General features: G+C 35.6%; 1 protein-coding gene across 7 annotated transcripts in view; it reads left to right on the top strand.

Annotated features, from left to right (window-relative positions):
* Positions 1-23,953, top strand: part of ACSS3 (acyl-CoA synthetase short chain family member 3) — a 154,411-nt gene that overhangs the window by 64,640 nt on the left and 65,818 nt on the right. For all 7 annotated transcript variants that reach the window (XR_004351694.1, XR_004351695.1, XR_004351696.1 and 4 more), the window contains exons 6-7: positions 4,885-4,965; positions 5,046-5,141. Coding sequence is in view for 4 of the 7 variants with exons in the window: in XM_032644998.1 (XP_032500889.1) it covers positions 4,885-4,965; positions 5,046-5,141 (177 nt within the window). In the remaining 3 variants the exon portion in view is untranslated. The remainder of the gene's footprint in view (positions 1-4,884; positions 4,966-5,045; positions 5,142-23,953) is intronic.

The raw sequence follows: 23,953 nt of genomic DNA, 5'->3' as shown, positions 1-23,953 counted from the left end.
AGAAGAATCTCTATCTGGATGGGGTGTCGTTTTGGGAGTGGGAGATTTAGTGATGGTCATATTTATCTTCTTCTGGCTTGCTGTCATGGAGGTATGGAGATAACCAAAAAAAAAAAAAAAAAAAAATTAGTGCCAAAGGAGCACAGGGGAAAAGAAACCAAAAGCAAAGAATTAGAAAAGAAGGCATGACAGGAAAGTGGTAGATAAGTCCTTTGTCCTGATGTGAATTTATATAATTTACATTAACTTTTATTCCTACGTGTTAGGTGACTTACTCATATTCTATACTGTAGAAAAAAATAAGAGAAAGTCAAATAAAAAAACCTGTGAACTTTTTTTTTTTTAATCTGTGGTACAATTCTTGCAGTTAAAATGCTGAATTTGCTACACCTTTGCCCCTTATCTCACAGTTGTTCAGACCAATAAAAAGTTATACTGCTGCTAAAGTATCCTCCATAGAGGCAGCTTCAGAGTCATTGTCTTGTCTACAGCAAGAGATTTTATGTTTGATGAAATATACCAAATGGAATCATTCCATTTCTACTAATATGATTCATTAAATTCTGAAGGTTTCAAGGGTTTCTCTTGAACAAAGAAGAATGTTTTTTAAAAATTATAGTTTCCGTACATGTGCTTATTCATTTAACTGTTAACTCTTTTAATCAGTCAGAAAATGTATTAACCGCCTATTCTATGCTGAAGACACAGAAGCATTCTTATGGTGCCCAGAGTGGTGGAGGAGACTTAGCAGTAGGTGCATGTTGTTAGTGCTCAGAGGCTTAGAGAAGTTTGCAGGTCTTGGGGCCATGAAAGAGGAGGGAGAGGCTTTTAACACAAACCTAGTGGGTTTGGATGGCTTCCAGAAGAGGTGACACTTTCACAGTGTTGTTAAGTACTTGTGTGATCAAGTAGGAGCTAACCAGGTTCAGAAAAGGGGTGAGGGTGCATTCTAGGAAGAGGGGATATCACCTGTAAAACCACTATGAGAGCAAGAGTATTGTTGGTTTGTTGGAGTTTTTAAGTAAGCAGAACCATACCTCATACTTTTCAACTCACTGACTCCAACTGTTCTTTGGTGATAGACTTCTTTTCTTCAGGTAATATTTTTGTTTCCTCTTTCTTCTTGTTTTGTTTTTACTTAATTTGCCAGACTGAATTGAAATGTATATATCAACATACATACAAAGCATAGACATATACACGTGTACATATAGACATATATGCATATGTATTTACATATGTATGTGTGAATGAATATCTATGTAAATATGTATATTTGTCTTGTACAAGTCTTTATTACAGAGTAGGGTGATAGAGGGGCTCAACTTAGGAAGTATGAGGTTTTGTCGGTTACTCTATCTAGACTTCTCTTACCTGAATAGTTTGAGATTTGCCATTCAGATTTTTATAGATCTATTAAAAAACATTTAAAAGACTCGCAAACTCTTAATCTTACCACACATCTCAAACTTCCTTTCTCTTCTACTACAACTGGTGTTATTTCAACTGTATTTTTTTTTAAATTTTGGCAACCAAACAGTACACATTTGATACAGACATGTTTTCTGTTTTATGTTAATGGCCCCATTTATAATATTTTGTGGCTTTCCTTGTCTTCAAAGGCAGCTCGTTAAACTGGAAATCATAAAGAACCTTCTGTGATAACTGCCGTCCCATTCCTGGATGATGAATAATCAGCCTTTAGTTTCACTTGTATGGACTGAATTTTTAAAATACCCATATACATTAAAAGTGTTTTGTTTAAAGAGCACCTGTCTATTCTGAGATAGAATTCACTTTCATGTCTTTATTAGGGACATGGAGTGTTAGTCCCACCTGGATGTTTTTCAAGTTCTCCAGAAGACTTGAAGTATTATGGCTGATACTACAAAAACTAGAACAGTGTATTGGCAGGTTGCGGGACTTTTCTGAAAATATATTAGATCATCTATCTTTATTTTGAAGGTAGATGGGGTATAAATACATAAAGTAACATATTCAAAAGAGTGAAATGCAGCATGCTTGTGTTTTAGGGGTAAGCACTGATGTTGAATATTTATATCTCATACTCAAGATTTCAAATATACTTTAAAATGCCATTTTTTTTTCTGATTAATTTTGCATACTAGAGTATAATAATTTGTAGGTTTTTCTGAGCATGGTTTATGTATTTTCGGAGGCTGAACAGGGTTTATCTTTTGCATTTTAATTATAATTACCTGGAAAATATGATTACAAACAAGAAATGCCTTATCATCTTAATGTTAGTCACATATTAATATTATAATAAAGAAACTCTCTTTTTAAAACTAATCTTTCAGTTTTTTTACTCTTGAACTTCTTATAAAAGATCTACATGGAGAATATGAAATTATGCAGTTTTATTTTCTACGCCATACCAAATACCCAGTAAATTGAAAACTGTCATCTGATATTTCATAAAAAGACGTCTGAAGAAAATTTTTATAAAAAAATAAATTTTTTTAAAAAAAAATTTTTATAAAAAAAATTTTTTATTAAAAAAGACGCCTGAAGAAATTTTTTATACTCATTCTTTAAAAAATAAAAATAAGTGGATATCAAAGACCAATGATAAACAGACATGACTTTTCTGTCTCCTGTAGCTCCACTTTAGTTGTTTTTAATGAGAATGTTCAATGATAACCTCTAAATTTTTAACATTTCTGCCTTTTGTGTGGTATTAGCACAGGGAAAAATTTTAAAAAAAACAGTAATTGCTAGAATTAAGGAAATAATTTTGTTAGGAGGACATTAAATTCTAACCTGTATAATTTTATATACTTTTTCATGCATGGTCTCATTTTTAAATCTAACTTTTTGGGGTCAAATGGATTTAGGTAGCCACAATTTTACAGACAAAGTGACATTGGTAAATAACCTTTAAAGAAGGGTTCACTTGAGAGGCAAACAGAAATTTGATAACCTATCCTTTAAAATATCTTCTAAGTTTTACAAATGAATTACTACTCATTTATTTTCTCCTTAGCCTTTTATTCCTTTCTATAACTTCCAGTTGATTAATCTTACCCTCATTTAATATAAAAATATACCCATTTATAATGATATTTAGAATTATTTATAAAAATGACCTCTAATTGCAGGGACAGGCAGGTGAAGAGAAATTCTAAAACATCTTAAGTGAAATCATGACTGACATTAATTATCAAAGAATATGGATAGCATATTGTCTATGAAAAAACTTCACATTTTATCCTCTACCAAACGAATAAAAAGTTTTAGAAAAGAGTGTTTGCAAGTTGATTAATATCAAATTCATCAAGGTATTGAACTATAGGAAAAGACCTTCTCAATAGGACAAACAAATTAGCAAAATGCATGGAAGACCATACAGCATATACTCGGTAAAGAGCTGCTCAGTTTACGTGGGAAAGTGCATGTGTGAAATTTACTGACAGGGGCTTAGGATTTCTAATACTCCCAAGGTGATCAAGAGAGCCAACTGCATGCTAACCATGTCATACAACCTAGAAAGTACCCATCAAATGCCAACAAAGTTGCCTGTGATGTTTGCCAAGAGACTAGATAAAATGTATTCCACAGCTTGATACCTATGTTTTATTAGTGGTACCTGAGGAGAGCAGCAATTTTAGTAACAAACAGAAAGTCAATTTCTTTTTCATTTCCTGATTCATGTATGTGTGTTACAGTTACAGAACTGTGCCAAAAAATGTTCAACTAGTAGCACGTTCGTTAATTAGGACCATGTGTGCCCTTTCAGGTAAAATAATTATCTTCTTCACAAAGCAATTCTAGTTGCTCTACTGAGAGGTGCTTGAAAATACTTGTGAGTGAAATATAACATATTTCTTAGCAAGCATTCACCTTCTTGCTCTGAATATTCACATCATTGTCTTTTTGAGCCAATGATGATTAATGTTTATAGTGAAGCAATAAATGAAATTAATTATTAAATTTACTATCAGTTATTATTTATGATAACTCTTGTGCTCAGTTTTCAAAAATTAATCTTGTATTAACATTGAATATGTTCGCTGTCAAGGATAGCTGCTAGAAACTATAGTACCGTGGTGTAACAATCCCTACTTTTGCCCAAATGTAATGTAAGGAAAATCTGTCAGCCTTAGATCCAACTCATCAGGATTGATTCCTCAGAGTTTGAGAATTCATCACTAAATAACTGCTCAGCTCTGATACTGTGGTAGTGTGACCACAAGGGTAGCATTGTATTAAGGATCCAGTTAGAATATGACTCTTTCCTCTAAGCATCCTGTTATTATTTAATAATATTAAGGAATAAACATCCTTATAGTAGTCTGTTTCTTAGGCACACAGCTACCTCTGACATTTCTGTGCACTTAATTTTGAGAGTTTCCATTTTTGTTCTGGAAATATGTGTGAAAATGTAATTGTTGAAAATTTCATGCTAAGTCTTTGATTTTTTTTTTTTTTGGACGTGCACAGCTTGCAGGATCTTAGTTCCCCGACCAGGGATCAAACTCATGCCCCCCATGGTGGAAGCACAGAGTCCTAACCACTGGACTGCCAGGGAATTCCCTGTAATGTTGATAATTTATGTTACCACTGTAAATGTTTTTTATTGCATGTGATTCTGTGAAATCATGTTTCCTTTAGAAGGTTCAGAATGGTCTGTGAGAATGGATTCTACAAATGGACTAATACGGACAAATTATTCTGTTTTTATTACTGGAGGAGCCAAAGAAATAGTGATTCAGATACAATTATATGAAAGTCAAAGTTATTTATAACTTATAGAATATGAAATACTCTAAACAGGAACTTTTCTTAAGTGGACAGTATGAAGAGAGAGAATCTTTTAGCACACTGTCTATTGATTTTAATTTCACCTTTTCTCTTCTTTAGGGTGTGGTGAGGCCCACTGGAGGATATGCTGTAATGCTTAACTGGTCAATGTCTTCTATATATGGACTTAAACCTGGAGAGGTAATCATGGTTTTAAATTCACATTACATGACATTTCTCTGGTTAAGATATATGCATTTTATTATCTTCTTTTTGTTTAGGTGTGGTGGGCAGCTTCTGACTTAGGCTGGGTTGTCGGACATTCCTATATCTGTTATGGACCTCTTCTACACGGAAACACAACAGTTTTATATGAGGTAATAAAATAAAATTAATACTACATATACATAATATTAATTTTACTAAAAGTTTTAGAGAAGTAGTCCTAAGTAGGAAAAGAAAATTGAATGGGGGCAGGGGACGTTTTTATATCTTCTTCCAGTTATTTCATAAGAGAAAGAAATATATATTTAGAAAAAAATAAACAACTATTTAAATTGTGTTGAACAAAGACATAAAAATTATATTCTGAAAAATATACACTAACAAGCTTGATGTCTATCACTTTCTAGAAAATATTACTAGACTGATACTGATTTAGAATCTTAGAAAACAGCCATCATAAAACAAGCAACAGAGATTCACCTCTTTGTGTTCTTATAGGATTAATGGATTTCAAATACGTGGTTTCTTGATTTTAGCTAGACATTTTTGGTAGTTTCTGATGATTGCTCTATGTATAAGGGAGAGAGTCATAGACTGATCAGATTCATAGCTGAATAAAGGACTGCTTTAGATTCTGTTGCATGGACTAATATTACCCAGGAATAATATTTTTGTGTTTATATTAGAAAATTCTGCTCTTATGCCTATTCTATTTAATTTTAGCAAATGCCTTATACAAATATTTAAAACACATACCTATCAGATATGTAAGAGATCAAAATTTGAGAGGGACAGCAAAATGGTGGTTTGCTAGATCAGTATACAAATGATCTTGGACTTTGGGGACAAAAAACACAAGATGGGAAAATATGGAAATCTTTACAATCTTATATTTATATTAAAAATAATTGCAAAAATGAAGTAAGGGAAACTTGAGTTGGTTGCAGTTTATGTGGTTAAATCCCTGTGTATTATGAGTTAAAACATGAGTGGTTGATAGGATTGCTTTAAAAAAATACTCACCATATGCAATGTTATAATCTTATTTTTTTCACACTTGGAAATCTGTGTTCAGTTTAATGAGGTGGAGAAAAAAATCATTAACTTATTGGAAAGAATTTGGATGAAAGGGACCAGGGTGAAAATGTCATACAAGAAAGAGATGAAGGAATTGTGAATGGTTAGTCTGATAAAAATAATATATTTAGTGTGCATATATGTTAAGTATCTTTTGACATTTAAAGAGTTGCCACATATAAAGGAAGTAGTGTAGTAATGTGGCGTTCCAGAGACCTATCTTTTGGAATAATCAGAAAATTTAACTGACCGTTAGTAGAATAGGGAAGTTCTCAAATAGGAGGCTCTCTTTCACTTAAAGTCTGTCAACATCAAGAAAGAAATTTGAAGATGGGAATTTTATATGCGAGGTGTGGATAATAGTATTAGATGATGTCAAAGTTCTTTACAATCTTAAAATTCTTTAACTCAATGATTCTGAAAATATTAGAGACTATTCTTGGTCTTCATGGAAGTCTTCTAGTCCCAGTCACCATTTAAAGACATGAGTGTTTCTTCATTTTCAGCTGGCTGGTTTCTGTCTCTGAATGCTCAGAGGTACTAAGGCAGACTTGGACCCAAGTATTAAGCCATCATGCACTACTCCACATATTTTATACTATGCCTTTGTCCTTTGTAGACTTAACATGCACTGTGGTGTTTGTAAGAATTAAAACATAAAATAATCTTGACACATCTGTTCCATACCAAAATCCTTGCAATAGAATAAATGTTTTTATTAAAATAATAATTCCCCTTGAAGTAAACAAAATAAGCCTCAACACTGAATACTTATAATGAATTGTGAAATTGCTAACATAAAGTGACAAAGCCAAAGGTGCCATTATATTGAAAAGTATTTATATTTATAAGTATTAATCTGCCTTTAGAACTGAAGTACATGTAATTTTTGTGCATTTACCATTGGCCTTTTTTTATTGCTCAAGTTTATTTAAAACATGATTTTAACACCATGCAAGGAGCTCCGTTGTTTGTCTTTATCTTGGAATGATGTGCTCAAGAACATTGTAGATGCTCTAAAAGTATTTGTTGTACAAAAGAGTGATCTTTTTTTTTAACCTTTTAAACCTTATCTCTGCACTCTGGTTTCTTTCCTGCGACTTATAAACATCTTCAATTCTCTCTGATCACAAAACAAAGCCTTTTAGACTTTTGCACATTTCTAGCTATCCCATCTTTATATTCTTCTCCACTAAGTTCCCTGAAAAAATACACTTCCCATACTGTGTGAACTTTATATTCTTCCTATTATTGTTCATCTCACTGAAGTCTGGTTTCTCTCTACATTGCTTTATAAAGCTGCTGTATCAGAGGTCAACAGTGACTTCATAAGTGACAAAGTCAAAGGGCCCCCTTCAGTTTGATTTTATTTTTTCTCTCGGTGGCATCAACCCTGCTGACTGAAGGTAATTCTCTCTGTTTTCTTGAGCCCCCTGCCCTTTTGCTATTGTCCAGGCTGTTTCTTTTGCCTGGCATGACTTTCCCTCTGTCTTTCCTTGTTTGGTTAATTCTACCTATCCTTGTAGAGTCTGATTAGATGTAATCATCTCTTGGAAAATTTCCTCATAGTCTTTGGCTGTGCTCGGTTCCCCTTTTGTGGTTCTGTTGGCCCCCCGAGCATATGTCTGTTAGTGAGCTGACCACACTGTCCTGAATTCATACCTAGTAAAGTGTGGGAGCCTCAAAAACCAGTCTCAGCTAGTGCAGAATACACACTAAACACTTAATAAATGCTTATAGGACTAAATTGTATGCTACTCCTCTGTTCTCTTTCTACCTCTCTGACAGCTTGTCCTCCTTTTCCTTTCTTGGTTTCCTTTACTTTGATTCTAAACATTGGGGATTAATAGGGTCTTGTTCTTAGCCCTCTTTTCCCATTCTGCTTATATTTCCTGGATAATCTCCATACAGTTGGATTTGAGTATTACTAATTAAACCAAGGCTCCCAACTCCTCCTTTCTATATCTGACCTTCCTGCTAAGCATCAGCTTATTATTGGGCACCTTCAGATGGCCCAGGCAACCCTTATGCTCAAGACAATGTGAAATGAACTCACTATCTCCCCTCTTCCCTGCAAAGACATTGCTTTCCATATACTCTACAGTGTTGTTAATGTTACCTGCATTCACTCAGTCATCCAAACTAAGAATCAAGAAGTGATTCTAACTTCATTCTCCTTACATATCATAACCTATTGCTCATTACAGTCTACTGAATTTACATTTTAGTACCTATCAAAAGTGTCCTCTTGTTTCCATGTCTCCTGCCATATGTTCAAGGCTGATAGTTTAGCTAGTATGTTGTTGACTGGTGTGTATTCTGTGGTTGGCTTCTGATCTCACTTGTGTGGTGCCTATCCTTTCCAGTTGTATATTTCAGATAGCCACTCTAGAGAATGTTCTAACAAATACTCCTGCCCTTCAGACGTCCTTCCAGGCCATCTCTACCCAAACTTCAGTTTCTGAGCTCTCCTCACTTACAATTATCTATCTAAAATGCAAAGGCCAAGATTTTTCAAAGGGTTGAGTTCTGCCTCCAGGAAGATAGAGATGATACACTTTTCTCTATTCCTCCCACTAAGTAGAACTAAACATTTTAGGTGTTATGTCTAAAACAAACATAAGACTGAAAGGTGGAGAGAAGAAGGAAAACTGTCTTTAGGGACCCTGGGACTCAAGAAACAACATAATGATGAGAACTTGGGTTTTACTTTTCCTTCATATGTCTTAGATTTGTGTCTGAAGAAGTTGGCAATCCAGAAATACCAACAACTGCAGACCAAAAAACAGAAAAAAAACCTCCAAAAAGAAAAAAAATAAAGCCTGATCTCTCAAGCCAAAGAATTAGGAAGGAGCAGCCTAAGCAAGACATAAAACTTTTAGATGGCTCTACTCCAGATAAACGCCACAGAAAAATCCATAATCCCACCCCCACCACCAAACAGCAAAGGCTAATTGGGAAGCTTAGACTTCCAGAATTGTCAGCCTTTAAGGAGGAGCCGTAACCCTCCCTCTTCCCACAGGGTGGTGTCAAAGGAGTTTGACTAGGGAGCCAAGATTTTCATCCCTGTTAGGTTGTAATGAGGACCCCTTGAACTTGCAATGAGAGTAGAGACCAGATAAGGAGGCTGGACTTATCCCCCTCACCTATCAGTAATGAGGTACCCCTTCCATTCTCCATTGGGATGGACGGGGTCAGTGGAGGCCTAGTAGAAAGTCAGGACTTTCACCTTCAATAACAAGATCGCTTGTCTCTTCCCTGTGGTGTCAGTAGACACCATGTTGGGAGCAGTAACAGGGAACTCTCACCTTGTCCAGCCGGGGAGGTGCCATTGGAAGCCTACCGTTAGAACTAGAAGCAACCCAGCAGTAATGAAGTGCATCTTCCCAATTGGGTATCAGTGGAGGCCAAATGAGGAACCTGGATTTCTACCCTTACCTCTGCCTTCTTTGCTGGAGTGAAATCTAAGTAAGCCACTTTAAACAAGATTTAAATATGAGTCAGTCTCATAATATAATACAAAAAAATGTCCAGGATTTGATGAAAAGATCATTCCTCATACCAAGAACTAAAACTATCTCAAGCTGAATATGAAAAGACAGTTGATAGATATCAATACTGAGATGACAGAGATGTTAGAATTGTCTGACAAAGATTTTAAAGCAACTGTGGTGAAAATGCTTCAAAAATTGATGATGGACATTCTTGAAACAATTGAAAAAATAGACAGTCACAGTAAAGAAATAAAAAGTTCCAGCAAAGATATAGATGCTATAACGAACAACCATATGGAAATTTTAGAACTGAATAATACAATAACCAAGATAAAAACTCAATAGATGGGCTCAATACCAGCATGGAAGGGACAGAGGAAACAATTAATGAACTGGAAGAAGGAACAATAGAAATTACCCAATCTAAACAACAGAAAGAAAATAGACTGAAAAGAAAAAACTAACAGAGCCTCAGGGATATGTGGAATGATGACAAAAGATCTAGCACTTGTGACTTCAGTCATGGAAGGAAAGGAGAAAGAGAGTGGGCCTGAAAAAAGTACTCAAAAAAATAATGGAAAACTTCTGAAAACTTCTCAACTTCTCAAATTTGGCCAAAGATATACATCTATAGATTTAAGAAACTGAGCAAACCCCCAAACAAGATTACTCTAAAGAAATCCACATTCACACAAGAAAACCTTAACTTTCTGAAAATTGAAGGCAAAAGAAATAATCTTGAAAGTAGTGAAAGAGAAAGGATACCTTATCTGTAGGGGTAAAACCGTTTGAATGACAGGATTTTTTCAAATACTAGGGAAGCCAGAGGGAAGTGACAATGTTTTTCAAGTGTGGAAAGAAAAGAACTGTCAATCCAGAATTCTATATTCATCCAAAATATACTTTGAGAATAAAGGAGAAATAAAGACATTCTCAAGAGGAAGAAAAATTTAGAGAATTTGTCACCACTAGGCCTCCCCAAAAGGGACAGCCAGTGGCCAGTAGTTAATGATAAAAGACTAAGTACTTCCCCTGTTGTCTGAGAACAAAGCAAGGATGTCCGTTCTTACCACTCTATTCAATATACTCCTGGAAGTTCTAGCCAATTTGATAAGGCAATATATGGAAACAAAAAGAGAAACATATCAGAAAGGAAGAAATAAAATTGTCTTTATTTGCAGATGGCATGATTGTCTATGTAGGAAATTATAAAACATATTTTAAAACCCTAAATTAATAAGTGAGTTCAACCAGGTCTCAGGAGACAAGGTAAGCATACAAACATCAATTATTTTTCTGCATAATAAACACCTTTGGCTACAAAAGAGCAACATGAGGAGTCCTTGTAGAGATGGAACTGTCCTTTATCTTGATTATATCAATATCCTGATTGTGATATTAAACTATAGTTTTACAAGATGTTACTGATAGGGAAAATTGTATTAAGGGTGCACGACATATCTCTGTATTATTTCTTACAATTCCATGTGGATCTACAATTATCTCATATAAAAAATGTAACTAAAAAGTACAAAAAAGGCTTCAGGGAACTCCTGTCAAAGAACGTAATTCAAACTCATTTATATGATACAAATGATCCATAGTCATCTGCCCTTTGCCTACCTCTAAAGTCTGTCTCTTGTTCCTGGCCTCTAATTCAGCTTCCCACCCAACAATCCGCTCCTACTGGCACTTACATGAACAGAACTGCCAGTGATTAAGTTGTTTCCTCTACTAAAATTCCACTTTTGTTCTGATCACGTAGCCGAGTGGTTCTTTTTCTTAAGGGATCAACTTAAATTACATCTTCTCTCTGATATTTTCTTTGCCTTCCTCAGGCGGATTGAAGTTCTTTATACTTCTCTTATACCATCTAGATTCCTTTGATCTTGTAAATACAGTGCTGTAATACTGTAAACTCCTTGAGGGCAGGGAATGTTTGTCATTTATGTACCCCCAAGGTCCAGCACAGTGCCTTTCAGGAAGTAGGTAAAATACGTTGTGTGAATGAACCATTTCTAAGCAGATTAATTGACAACTTGAACATGCAAAATGCTGGGAAAAAACTTGCTTGCTTGATTAGTTAACACCAAACAAAGGTATAGAAGAGTCCTGACTTGTCACTAGGCCAGCAAGTGAAAAAAATCTTTATTAACCTCCACCAAATAATCGTCCCACATGTGTCCCAATTTTAGTTGGACTACCAAATTAATATTAATATCATTTTATTTTAGTATTATTAGTATTTTTTATTTAGGAAACTAAAATCTCCCATTAAATAATAAAAATACATTCTTTACATCATAAACGGAATAGTTTAGTAGATCATTCATATCTTCATAGGATTACCTTTTCTAAAGAGAAATAAAAGCATACAGTTGACCACAGTTTTATTTTCATTCTTAATGAATTATAGTATTTCAAAGCTATAAATGAGGTAGACAGTGAATTGGTATCTGTGATAATATTTTTCCTTAATGATATATTTTAATTTAACAAAAATTGATATTCTGAAGTATTAAGAGATTTGCAGTTCATTATGTGCCCAAATCATCTAGAGTACAGCAACCAGTTCATAAAACATTTCTCTTTTTATTAAATGCAAATGGTTCATGATATCTTATGAATAAATGATGAATGAATTCTTTTTTTCTCAGCAAAGTTAAAAAAAGTTATATTCTGGAATTTAATACAAATCTATATTTACAGTGGCCGAAAAAAAATTGAAAATGGTTATAACTAAGTTGGATATTCAGTTTAACTTCTTTTTTCTGCGGTACGCAGGCCTCTCACTGTTGTGGCCTCTCCCGTTGCGGAGCACAGGCTCCGGATGTGCAGGCTCAGCGGCCATGGCTCACAGGCCCAGCCGCTTCGCAGCATGTGGGATCTTCCCAGACCGGGGCACGAACCCGTGTCCCTTGCATCAGCAGGCGGACTCTCAACCACTGCGCCACCAGGGAAGCCCCAGTTTAACTTCTAAGTACATAAGAGTTACCCACTTGAAACAATCTGTGTTTCACCATAAAAGCTTACAGTGGATATTTAAATAAGATTTTCTTTTTTGCCACAGAGGACATATAGCCCAACATCTGCAGGGTAAAAACATGGAAATCCTGGTTGTCTGCTTTGGTTTTAGCTTCCTGATAACTACCAAATTTTCAACACATCCCTATTTCTCTCATTAAAACAAACAAACAACAACCAAAAACCCCCACAAAAATCTTTGATTCTCTATCCCCTTGCAGTTACAGTACTCTCTCTTCATCTTTAAAGGCTTGCCTATACCCAATAGCTTCATTTTCTAACCTAGAACTTAACTCTGCAATCCTCTCCAATTGGCCTCTGTCATCATCATTTCATAATAACAGCTTTTTGTTAATTTCCCTAGTGATCTTTATTTTTTCAGATGCCAATGGACATTTTCAGTCCTCTTCATACTTTTCAACATTTGAAAGGGTTGACATTCACTCTATCTTAGTCATTTTCTTCCCTTCTAAGGCACAACATGCTCCTATTTTTTTGAAGTTATTCTTATGCTCATTTCTGCTACAGTACTTTTCCTACTTGTTGCCTGAAATATATTCCTCTTATACTTTAGAGCACAGCCAAGTGTCACTTCCTGAGGGAAGCCCCCCTTGACCTTTCTGACTAGGTCAAATCCTTCTAGTCTCTCTTAAGCACCTTGGGTTTTTCCTTCCTGACTTGTGTCACAGTTGCCATTTCACATTAGTTTATAGGCTCCTTTCATTTATTTGCCCCTCTCTGTTCTGAACTCTGAGAGGGAAGGTATCATTTTAGTGTTTGCTCACCATCAAGTCTCAACTTTTAGCCTTGTTTTTGACACATTCTGAGTTCTCGATAAATATTTGTTAAATAAATGCCTGAATGAATATATCAGAAAAAGAAACACAACAACTTCATTTGTAAGTAAGGCCTTTTTTCACTGAGAGAGGAAAAAGTAATTCTAATATTCTCTTTACTAGAGAACTTCATGAGCAACTTAAGTAATCCGTTATATTTTTTTAATAAGCAAAGATTTAATTTTGTTCATTGACCTGGACATATTTAATGTATGCAATTCTGGAAGCCATATTGGACTGACCAATTAAAATATGTAAACCAATTCTGAATAATTCAGTCCTTGTTTTTGAGAGGAAGAAAACAAACAGTACCTTTCTATAAATTTATTTTATTAATGCATGCTGATTGAAACAGACCTATCCCCAGCAACATATGGACGAGGACGTACTTGATTCAGAGGTTTTGTCAAAGAGGAAGAATGTAACAAACAGTACTCTAATATAGAAACTTTCATGTATAAACAAATTTAGCAACCTGCTGTGTGTATGTGTGTGTGTGTGTGTGTGTGTGTGTGTGTTTGTAAATGGTGGTTATACTCATATGTTTTCTGGCCTCTCTCTTCTATTTCCTATTTGCCCCCTTTTTCAAAAGGCCTGGCATCTGCTAAATCAAAACCCAACCCTTCTTCTCAAGGGCAAGCAAATTCTCCTTAGTCCTGTCTTTCTCCTTATCTTTGCTTGGGTGTTAATGGACAAATATGTATCTTGTACACACATTTCAATTGCCTAGTACAATGGAACTCAGGCTTCCACATGGTAGTGGTGGCTGAACAAGAAACCAGCTTAGCTGACAAACATCTCATAGTAGTCCCTTGCGATTCTTTTAATATCTGAGGCATCCGTTATATTGTCTCCTCTTTCATTTCTGATTTTATTTATTTGGATCTTTTCTCTTTTTTTCCTAGTTAGTCTAGCTAAGGGTTTGTCAATTTTATCTTCTAAAAAAGATCAACTTGTAATTTTAGTTTTTTCTATTCTCTTTCCATTCTCTGATTTATTTCTACTCTAGTCTTTACTATTTCCTTCCTTCTGCTAACTTTAGGCTTAATTATTATTCTTTTTCTAGCTCCTTGAGGTATAAAGTTATTTTATCTGAAACCTTTCTTTTTTTTATTGACAGCGTTTATCACTATAAATTTACCTCTTAGTATTGCTTTTGTTGCATCCCACAAGTTTGGTATGTTGTGTATTTCTTTTTGTATGTATTTCTTTTTGTGTCAAGATACTTTAAAAATTCTCTTTTGACTTCCTTATGGACTCAGTGGTAGTTCAAGAGTGTGTTGTTTATTTTCCATGTATTTGTAAATTTTCCTATTTTCTTACTGTTTTTGATTTCTAGTTTCATTCCATTGTGGTCAGAAAAGATACTTGGAATGATTTCTGTTTTCTTAAATTTGTAAAGGCTGTTTTGTGACCTAACATATGATCTATCCTAGAGAATGTTTTGTATGTACTTGGGAAGAATGTATATTTTTCTGCTGTTGGGTAGAAAGATGTTGGGCAAGGGATACAAAGTTTTAGTTACTCATGCTGATTAAGTTCTGGAGATCTAATGTACAGCAATGTGACTATAGTTAACAGCACAGTTTTGCATACTTGAAATTTGCTAAGAGGGTAGATCATAAGTGTTCTTACCACACACACAAAGAAAAGAAAGAAAAAAGAAAATGGTAACTATGTGAGGTGATGAATATATTAATTAGTTTGTGGTGATTATTTGCTGATGTATACATGTATCAAAATATACCTTAAATACATATAAATTTTGTTAATTACACCTCAACAAAGGTGTAAATGGAGAAAAATGATAGTAAACTGCTTGTATATAAAAATAACACAAAATAGGGGCTTCCCTGGTGGTGCAGTGGTTGAGAGTCCGCCTGCCGATGCAGGGGACACGGGTTTGTGCCCCGATCCGGGAAGATCCCACATGCTGCGGAGCGGCTGGGCCTGTGAGCCATGGCCGCTGAGCCTGCGCGTCCGGGCCTGTGCGCCACAACGGGAGAGGCCACAACAGTGAGAGGCCCGTGTACCGCTAAAGAAACAAAACAAAACGAAACAAAACAAAAATAACACAAAATAAAATAGATTGTACTTTAAATAAAAAAGAAAAAGAAATCAATTTGGATAAGTTATTACCTAGAGTGGATTATTAGTTATTAGTCACCATAAATCTATCTTGGCATTAAATTATAAACCAGTTGATATAATTGACCTTGATGTGGCAATTGTCATTTTTATGTAATAACAGTCTCTTTGAAATCAAGGGATGAAAGCTTGCTTTCATTTTATATTTGTTTGCATTTCACAAATTGTATATTTCATAGCAGCAAGCCATTTCAATAAACTCTTTGGTATCCTCACTAGATTAACCAGGGCAGATGGTTGTCTGTTAATAATTCAACAGTTATCTTTGAAGATACGTACTACATTCTGCCTTCTCAGGAAATACATTAGTTAGAAGAAGTAGAGGATTTAAGATTCTGAGTTGTGTTGTAGTAGCATGGTCACAGGACTGGAAATATGAATATCCATGTTATTTATCTTGGTCTGCCTTCATCTACCTATATGACCCTGGACAAATGAATTCACCCTCTTTGGTAATTCTTCATCATTAAAGCTGGAGAATTGACACGTATTCTCCCAGCTCTGCACTTCTGTGAATCTTCTCCAAGTCAGTTGGTTGTTTTTTTTTCTAGAATAAATATATTGTTTGATAACATTTTAATTTTTTAACTCTGGAATTAATTCCAATTTCTTTTCATAGTGAGTGATGCTCACCTTCCAAACGCATTTACTGAAGAAAGGTTTCATTCTAAAATAATGACAACTTTTAATGTTCGAGAGGAAGCATGGAAGTTCAGACTTCCATAGCATGATTCCTGAAACTTCTACATATTAATTATTTGGCCTCAGACAAGTTACTTAACTGTTCCTAGCCTCAGTTTTCTCATCTATAAATATCACTATTGGGCTTCCCTGGTGGCGCAGTGGTAGAGAGTCCGCCTGCCAATGCAGGGGACACGGGTTTGTGCCCCGGTCCGGGAAGATCTCACATGCCGCGGAGCGGCTGAGCCCGTGAGCCATGGCTGCTGAGCCTGCGCGTCTGGAGCCTGTGCTCCGCAATGGGAGAGGCCACAACAGTGAGAGGCCCGTGTACTGCAAAAAATAAATAAATAAATAAATATCACTATTAATAGTACCTTTCTTACATGGCATTACATTGATTAATCCATTGAAATCCCTTAGGAGAGTTGCCAGGATATAATTGTACAATAAATATTAGATATTATAAGCTACTATTATTATTTAAAACTATGAATTTTTTCTTTCTCAGAATAAAATTCTATAATATAAACACTAACCATTCATTCCCATGGAATCCGGCCATTGTAATGCTTGAATTTTCAGGTACATTTCTTCTTTCAAACTGTGTTTGTCCTCACAAGTGTGAAGCGACCATCAGAACACTAGAGGCTACTCCCTTTGGAGCCCATTAGTTCCCTTCTAAGCACCAGGCAAAGGAATCAGCACACAGAGATGTGTTGATCCTGGTCCTACCAACTTTGAAGAATGAGCAGCAGTTGTGGAAAACAACCCAGGGGTCTCTCCCCTCAAGGATCTGTCCTTTCAGAGTAGAACTTGTGAGTGAAATGAGAGTGGCCTGGAAGTCTTTAATCTGCAAATAATATAACACATTTCATGGTTCATTATTATCTGAACATTTATAACCCTTCACTTCTATTTTTGATGGGCTTTATCATTACTAGCTTTTAAACTGCCTATATGTCTTTGAAAACACCAGAGTATTCAGCTCAGATAATCTCTTACTGAATGTTCTTTTCCTGAATTCATAGGAGGATGGAAGAGTTTAGATACCCCTATTTTTTTCTTTCTTTATAGAATGATTAGTGTAGAAACGAGCTCTATACTTTCCTTTATTTGTATAAAAATCAAATAAGACTATGTGAAATTAGTTTGAAAGCTCCAAAGAAATATGATTGTATGTATTTGTATGTATAAAATATATACAAAATATGATGGTGTGTACAATATAAATTTGTGTAAAATGTGAGACATTATTATCACTGTATATACATGGATCAAAATGTTAAGCCATTTTCCAGTATGAAAGTCTCGTGTTTGAGAATATTGAGGATAATTCTTTGAACTACTTTCAAATTATTTTTGTATTGACCACTCTTGTTAAATCATCCCCAGTGTTTCTTCAATGTTATGTTGTCTGCTCTGTGCTGCACTGGATCTGTAACCTCCATGAAGACATCCTATGATGTATTTTTCCACACATGGATGTTCTGAATTCTTAGCCCCTCCCAGGCTTCTTTTCAACAATGTAACTGTCACTTGCATATATAGAGTTATCTTCTCTTTGCAAGAAATTTGCACTTCCACCTATATTAGCCTGTTTTCTTTATTGATTATCCCCTTTTCAAGGACAGAGATTTGCTTCTTTCCAGCATAGAGTATGTTACTTCTTTAATACTAGTAGCCACAATTGTTGCTAACTCAATAGGCACACTCAATAGGCACACATCAGAGACTCAATAGTACACTCAATAGTACACTCAATAGGCACACATCAGAGACTTTTCCCTTATTCCTCATATAATAGAAAATTATTTATTTCTTTTAAATCTAGTATAATGGCAATGAGATTTTATGTATGTACAGAATGAGGAAAATGATGACTCAGTTATTACTTTGATCCCAGCTATATAATTTCATCATCTCAATTGGAAAAGATTGTAAAGCTGATGCCAGCATCTTTTAGGTTTCTCACATGACTAGTTGTTCAAAGATTTTTATTTTTGAGTGTATTTTTCTCTGTGTGTGCCTGTGTTTTACGTTAGAACAAGCAAGTGCAGCTATTGTCATAGCTCCATCAACAATATTTATTGGTGCCTATTGTGAGCTCTGCATTTTGCTAGGGTTGATAGGGAAGCAGGGTGTATCAGATACACTCCTTGCACTGAAGGCACTGACAATATAGTCAAATAATTAAGATTAAAGGACAGAAAGCAAACCAATTGAAGAGACACTACCTAAGAAATTTCTTACAGTGTATAGAAGATGTGAAAAAATTTCCAGAAACTATTACATTGAACCATTAATACTCTACAATAAATTCTTGAACCTGTTTTGAGACAATTTTCTGATGATGGAACTAAATAAGGCTCAAAAAAATTAAATAAGTTGCCTTAGGTCACATAGCTTGTAAATGGCAGTGTTTGGATTCCACCTTGGCTCAAAAATCTGTCTACTAGTCCCTTAAGAGAAGTTTAGGACTAGAGTAGACAGGAAAAGCTTTGTGGATGAGACAGTACAAGTAATAATAATAGCTAATATGGATTGAGTGTTGGATGATAGGAACTCCTCTAAGAAGTTTATATGGTTTTAATTAATTCTGTCTCCAAACCCATGGGGTAAATTTTTTGCATCCCGATTTACAGCTGTAGAAACGGAGTATCAGAGACATTGAATAACTTTACCAGTGGCACAAGAGTGATGGAGCTGGGATTTGAAACAAGGTTTTCTGGCTCCAAAGGCAGTGTTCTCTAGTCATAATCTTAAGATGAACAATTGGGAGACTTGAGTATTGCAAACTAGATGGCCAGAACCAGGGTGTCAGTGATCTGAACATTAAGGCAAAGGCAGGATGTTAGAGTGTCAAGTGGATATTGTAAGACAGAGGTAAAAAAGGAAGTTGAAAATAGTTTTGATGTCTTCAGCTAGGACAACTGATTAATGGCAGTTATCAACTGAAGTACGATAGTGTGGGAGCAACAGTTCTTGTGGAGGAGTTTTGGTAATGTAGAGTTTAAAGGGGCTGTGCAGACATTTGTATGATATTGGGAAGTCAGGTTTGAAACTCAGAAGAACTTTCAGAATTAGAGATGTAGAAGAGTTAATAATTTAAGTCCCTAAGATGATCAAGATATGCAGAGAGGTGAAGACTGAGAAAAGAAAGCAATATAACTTGAGAGTGAGAAATTGGAGAGGCGATGGAAGAATCAGAAAAGTGTCCTGAAGACCAGTGGAGGGAAGGTTTTCCAGAAGATGGGGGATCAGCAGTGCCAAGTGCTACAGAGAGAGGTCTGGTAGGACAAATATTGAAGAGAGCTTTGGCAATTTGGGTATGGTTAGTCACCCTGATCAGAGCAGTTTCGTGAGAAAATTTGTGTGTCCATTTTTTTTTTTAACGTGGGGAAATAGCATGTTGAAGGTTGTACTGGTAAATTATTGGATGTACGGAGGAGTCAGGCTTTGTGCAGCCTCAGGTTGAATAGCAGTACACATACGGAATAGCCACACTTTACTTTCTGGGCAGAAATCTGTTAGGGTAATAATGCAAGAAGCCATCTAATTTCTCTGCTTACAGCAAAGTCTCTCACTACTCACTATGAGTAAAGAAAACCTGAATTTGTACCTCTAGTACAGGATAGCAGAGTGATTGCTCATCAGCATGGAGGAATTCAGAGGTGAAAGCAGTCCTGCTAGAAGCCTTGAACTACCAGCTATCCTAGTGATAAATGCTCTCTGACTGCTGAGAACGGTAAATATGTCAGAGTCCCTAATTAGCTCAGCACTGGGTCTGCAGAATTACCAATTCCATTGCTCTGCTTCATTTACTTGCCATTAATACTTTTGGGGGTAAGCATCTTTTTAGTATTTTTATGACCAAGGTGGAAGCAGTGGTTTATTCATTGGGGGTAGGATCTCCACAAGGCCCAGTATGGTCAACTCTAGAGATGGGAGAAGGCAGGGGAAGAACCAAACCAAAAGCAATAGATCTATTTTTGATTTTTTCAACTCTACTGAGGTATAATTGACAAGTAAAATTGTAGGATATTTGATATATGTGCACATTATGAAAGGATTCCTCCCATCTACTTAATTAAAACATCCATCACCTCCCATATTAATTTTTTTGTCTGTTGAGAATGTTTAAGTTCTACTCTCTTAGCAAATTTCTGTTATATAATACAGTGTTATCAACTGTAGTTACTATGTTATACATTAGATTCTCAGACCTTATTCATCTTACAGGTGAAAGTTTGTACAAAAGGGATAGATCTAGATGGAGTTACAGATAAACATACACATCCTTAATATAGTCATGGAGAAGTCTTACTTTTTCAGGCTGGAAGCTAGAGCATGTCCTTCTTAACTGATGAAAGGCAAGGACTCAAGCCTGAGGAATTGCATCCCTGTGGTATCCACCACAGGAGATAGTAAAGAGGGATTGTCAAAAATAACAAGTTTAGGGGCTTCCCTGGTGGCGCAGTGGTTGAGAGTCCACCTGCCGATGCAGGGGACATGGGTTCGTGCCCCGGCCTGGGAAGATCCCACATGCCGCGGAGCGGCTGGACCCGTGAGCCATGGCCGCTGAGCCTGCGCGTCCGGAGCCTGTGCTCCGCAACGGGAGAGGCCACAACAGTGAGAGGCCCACGTATCGCAAAAAAAATAAATAAATAACAAGTTTATAGAAAGCATTAATTTGAACCAGGTGAAATTAATGATATTCGACTGGTTTTGACTTACACAAATGGCAAATTTTTATAATCAAAATAATAGGTGGGAAAAGAAGACAGGTTGGTTGGGGACCTCAGGTAGACGACTAAGTCTGGTTTTTGAGACTATTTGTAGCCCTTTGATAAAAGTGGATTAAAAGGGTAGGACTAGGGAAACTTATTTACCCTGTGGAGAAGAAAGTGAACAGATGTTATGATATCTACCTGTTCATCTGCCCTCTCGCTTTATCCAAGCTGTTTCTCAGAGCAAAACAAAATCTTTGAAGAGATTTTGCCTAGAAACCTAGGGATATATGTAGAAACCTTTTGGTTATGAAAGGGATTTCAGAATCTGATAAAAGCAGTTGACTTCCCTCCCTAGGAAAATGAACATATACACATTAAAAAAAAATAAGAATATTTATGAACCCCCTGAAATTCAGGTGAGAAACCCTTTATTTAAAAGATAAAGATATATTGATCTCAAGCAGTGATACAACCAAAGTAAAATCCCAAACTAAGACTTAATTTTCAAAGGTCTCTGGAAAGCATGAAAGAGCAGCTGGGGTTAATCATTCCACCTTTGGAGATAAGGCATTTGTACTCAGCATGCTAAGTCTTACAAATCATATATATATATATAAATATATATATATATATATATATATATATATATATCTCCAGTCTGGAGTCTGGTTTATACATCAAGGCATAAAGAATTTGGAGCAATGAGGCATTTCTCTCCAATTATTTTCTCAGTAGATGGCTTCCTATTATCAGATTTCAGTTATCAGTATATTCTTCTACCAAAACTTTGATTGGCTCATTTATTAATAACATATGGAAAAAAGCAGAGCCTAAATTCTAGGCTCATCCAGTAGGGTAACCAGGCAGGTGGATATTGGAAGACAGCCTAGCCTTGGGTAATGCTTAATATCTAAGGACTAGGCATTGGTTCTTAATCCTGGCTGTGGATTATAATTATTTTGTGAACACATAAAACATAACACTGTCCAGCCCCATCTCAAGGCAGATTAGATCATAATCTCAGGGAGTGGGGACCCGGCACTGGTACCTTTTAAAGCATTCCAAGAAGTTCTAATGTACATTTAGGGTTGACAACCACTGGTTTAGAGTAAAATTAGTTGGTGGTATGGATACGATGAAGGAAAGCAAGATAAAAGTATATTCTCACAGGTGAGGCCCATGGAACGATGGGAAATCTCTAGTAAATAATAAGTTAGTCGATATAAATTTTTAGTTACTAATTTGTATTTATAGGTAAGTTTTTACTAGAAACTAACACAGTATTGCAAGGCAATTATACTCCAATAAAGATCTACTTAAAAAAAAAAACTCCTTATAAAAGCTCTTGACCACTGGTTGTCAGTAGGGGGTAGTTGGCCTTTGGATAGGAGTCTGCCCTTCCCCCTCCCCCGTGGTTGCCAGCATCCAAAATAAAGCAAACTTTCCTTTTCACCAAAAAAAAAAAAAAAAAAAGCCCACCAAAAAACAAAACAAACAAAAAGGAGTCTGCTATAGTAACATAGACTCCTAGGGCTGAGGGTCTTAAGGCATAGGGCAATTATCCCATCTGGCTTTAAAGCAGCAGTAATGTTTTCAAAATTGGCACAAGATAATGTGAGTTATCAAGAGAGGAACTTCAGGAAAGAAAAAGCCCATCTTTAAAAAAGGTCATGCACGCACTTGGTGCATATTTCAAAACTCACAAAAGGGTAAAGAGTGCAAATCTCATTGCCCTCTGTTCCCAGCTGTCCACTTTCTCTCACTTTGAAGCAATCAATCTCTTGTTTACAATAGTTCATTCATATATAAGCAGTGTCTTTTCTTTTTGTATACAGACAGCATTATACAAATGGGATGCACACTATTATACATTTTGCTTTTTTCACTAAATAATATGCCCTGGAAAACTGCTTATGTTTTAACAAGTCTCAGGTTTAGATGTTGCATGTCCAGACTTGCATCCCTTGATACCAGGCATGTAGTAGGAACTCAACAAATGCTATTGTCAATTTCATCACTCTTCCTAAATAAATAAACTGACACTGCTGCACCTGTATGCTGAAATGAAATTCAGAACTAGTCCATAAGGGATTTTTGCTGTCTTCACCTTAGAACTATAGTAAAAGCATGCCTTCCATGACATTCTCAGAAGTAGTGTTCAAAAAGAGACCAAATGTATTTCAAATCCTGCCACAAAAAGAGGCAAACACTGTAGTTGACTCAAAAATTTTATGTCAAAGTCTGAGAAATCACAAGTACCATTGACCCCCAAGCCTTGAATAAACTGAAATCATAGGATTAATAATAAAGTCAATTTTTTTTTACTCAAAAATTTAATTCTAATGTTTACATATACCTTTGTTTTAAGTTGTATTTTAAGTTGTATTTCTACTTTCCTGTATTGAAAACTTAACCTCACTGGAACTTGTGTGAGAAGTCTAGGCATTACCTGGTTTTCTAACTCTGAACGTACATCTGTGGTCCATTAACATTAACACATTGAAGCAGTAAGTGGCAGACAATTATGAGTGAAGGTTAATTTTACGATATTTGGTATCTGAAGAGAACTGTCGTGTTCTCTGTACTTTGTACCTTTGCTAACCACAATATAAATATAAGCAGTTGATATTTTATAGATCTCTGATGTTAAAAAGTCATGATTTATAACAGCTGAAAGCTCATAATCTCTGCTTTGCCATTTAGGGATTGCTTTCTGCCTTTGTTTTCTGGGCAGCAATCAACACTGTAGACTTTAGTTTAGAGGCAGGGAATCAAAGCAACTGGTAATGACATCGATTGAGTTTTAAAGAGATTTTAAGTTATCTGCATTACTTCTTTGGGTGTATATGTTAGTTGTTAAAAATCCCTATAATCTTAGAATCTTCTTATTTTAAAATTGAATAGGTTTGGGGCTATTGCCCCTTACTGAATATGCAAGTTCTGGAGTCAGTGTCATTTTTTCCAAGCAGCTCAG

The sequence above is a fragment of the Phocoena sinus genome, chromosome 10, assembly GCF_008692025.1.
Source record: "Phocoena sinus isolate mPhoSin1 chromosome 10, mPhoSin1.pri, whole genome shotgun sequence".
Taxonomy (NCBI): Eukaryota; Metazoa; Chordata; class Mammalia; order Artiodactyla; family Phocoenidae; genus Phocoena; species Phocoena sinus.
Note: the sequence above shows the minus strand (reverse complement) of the source record. Positions and strands in the feature narration are given on the sequence as shown.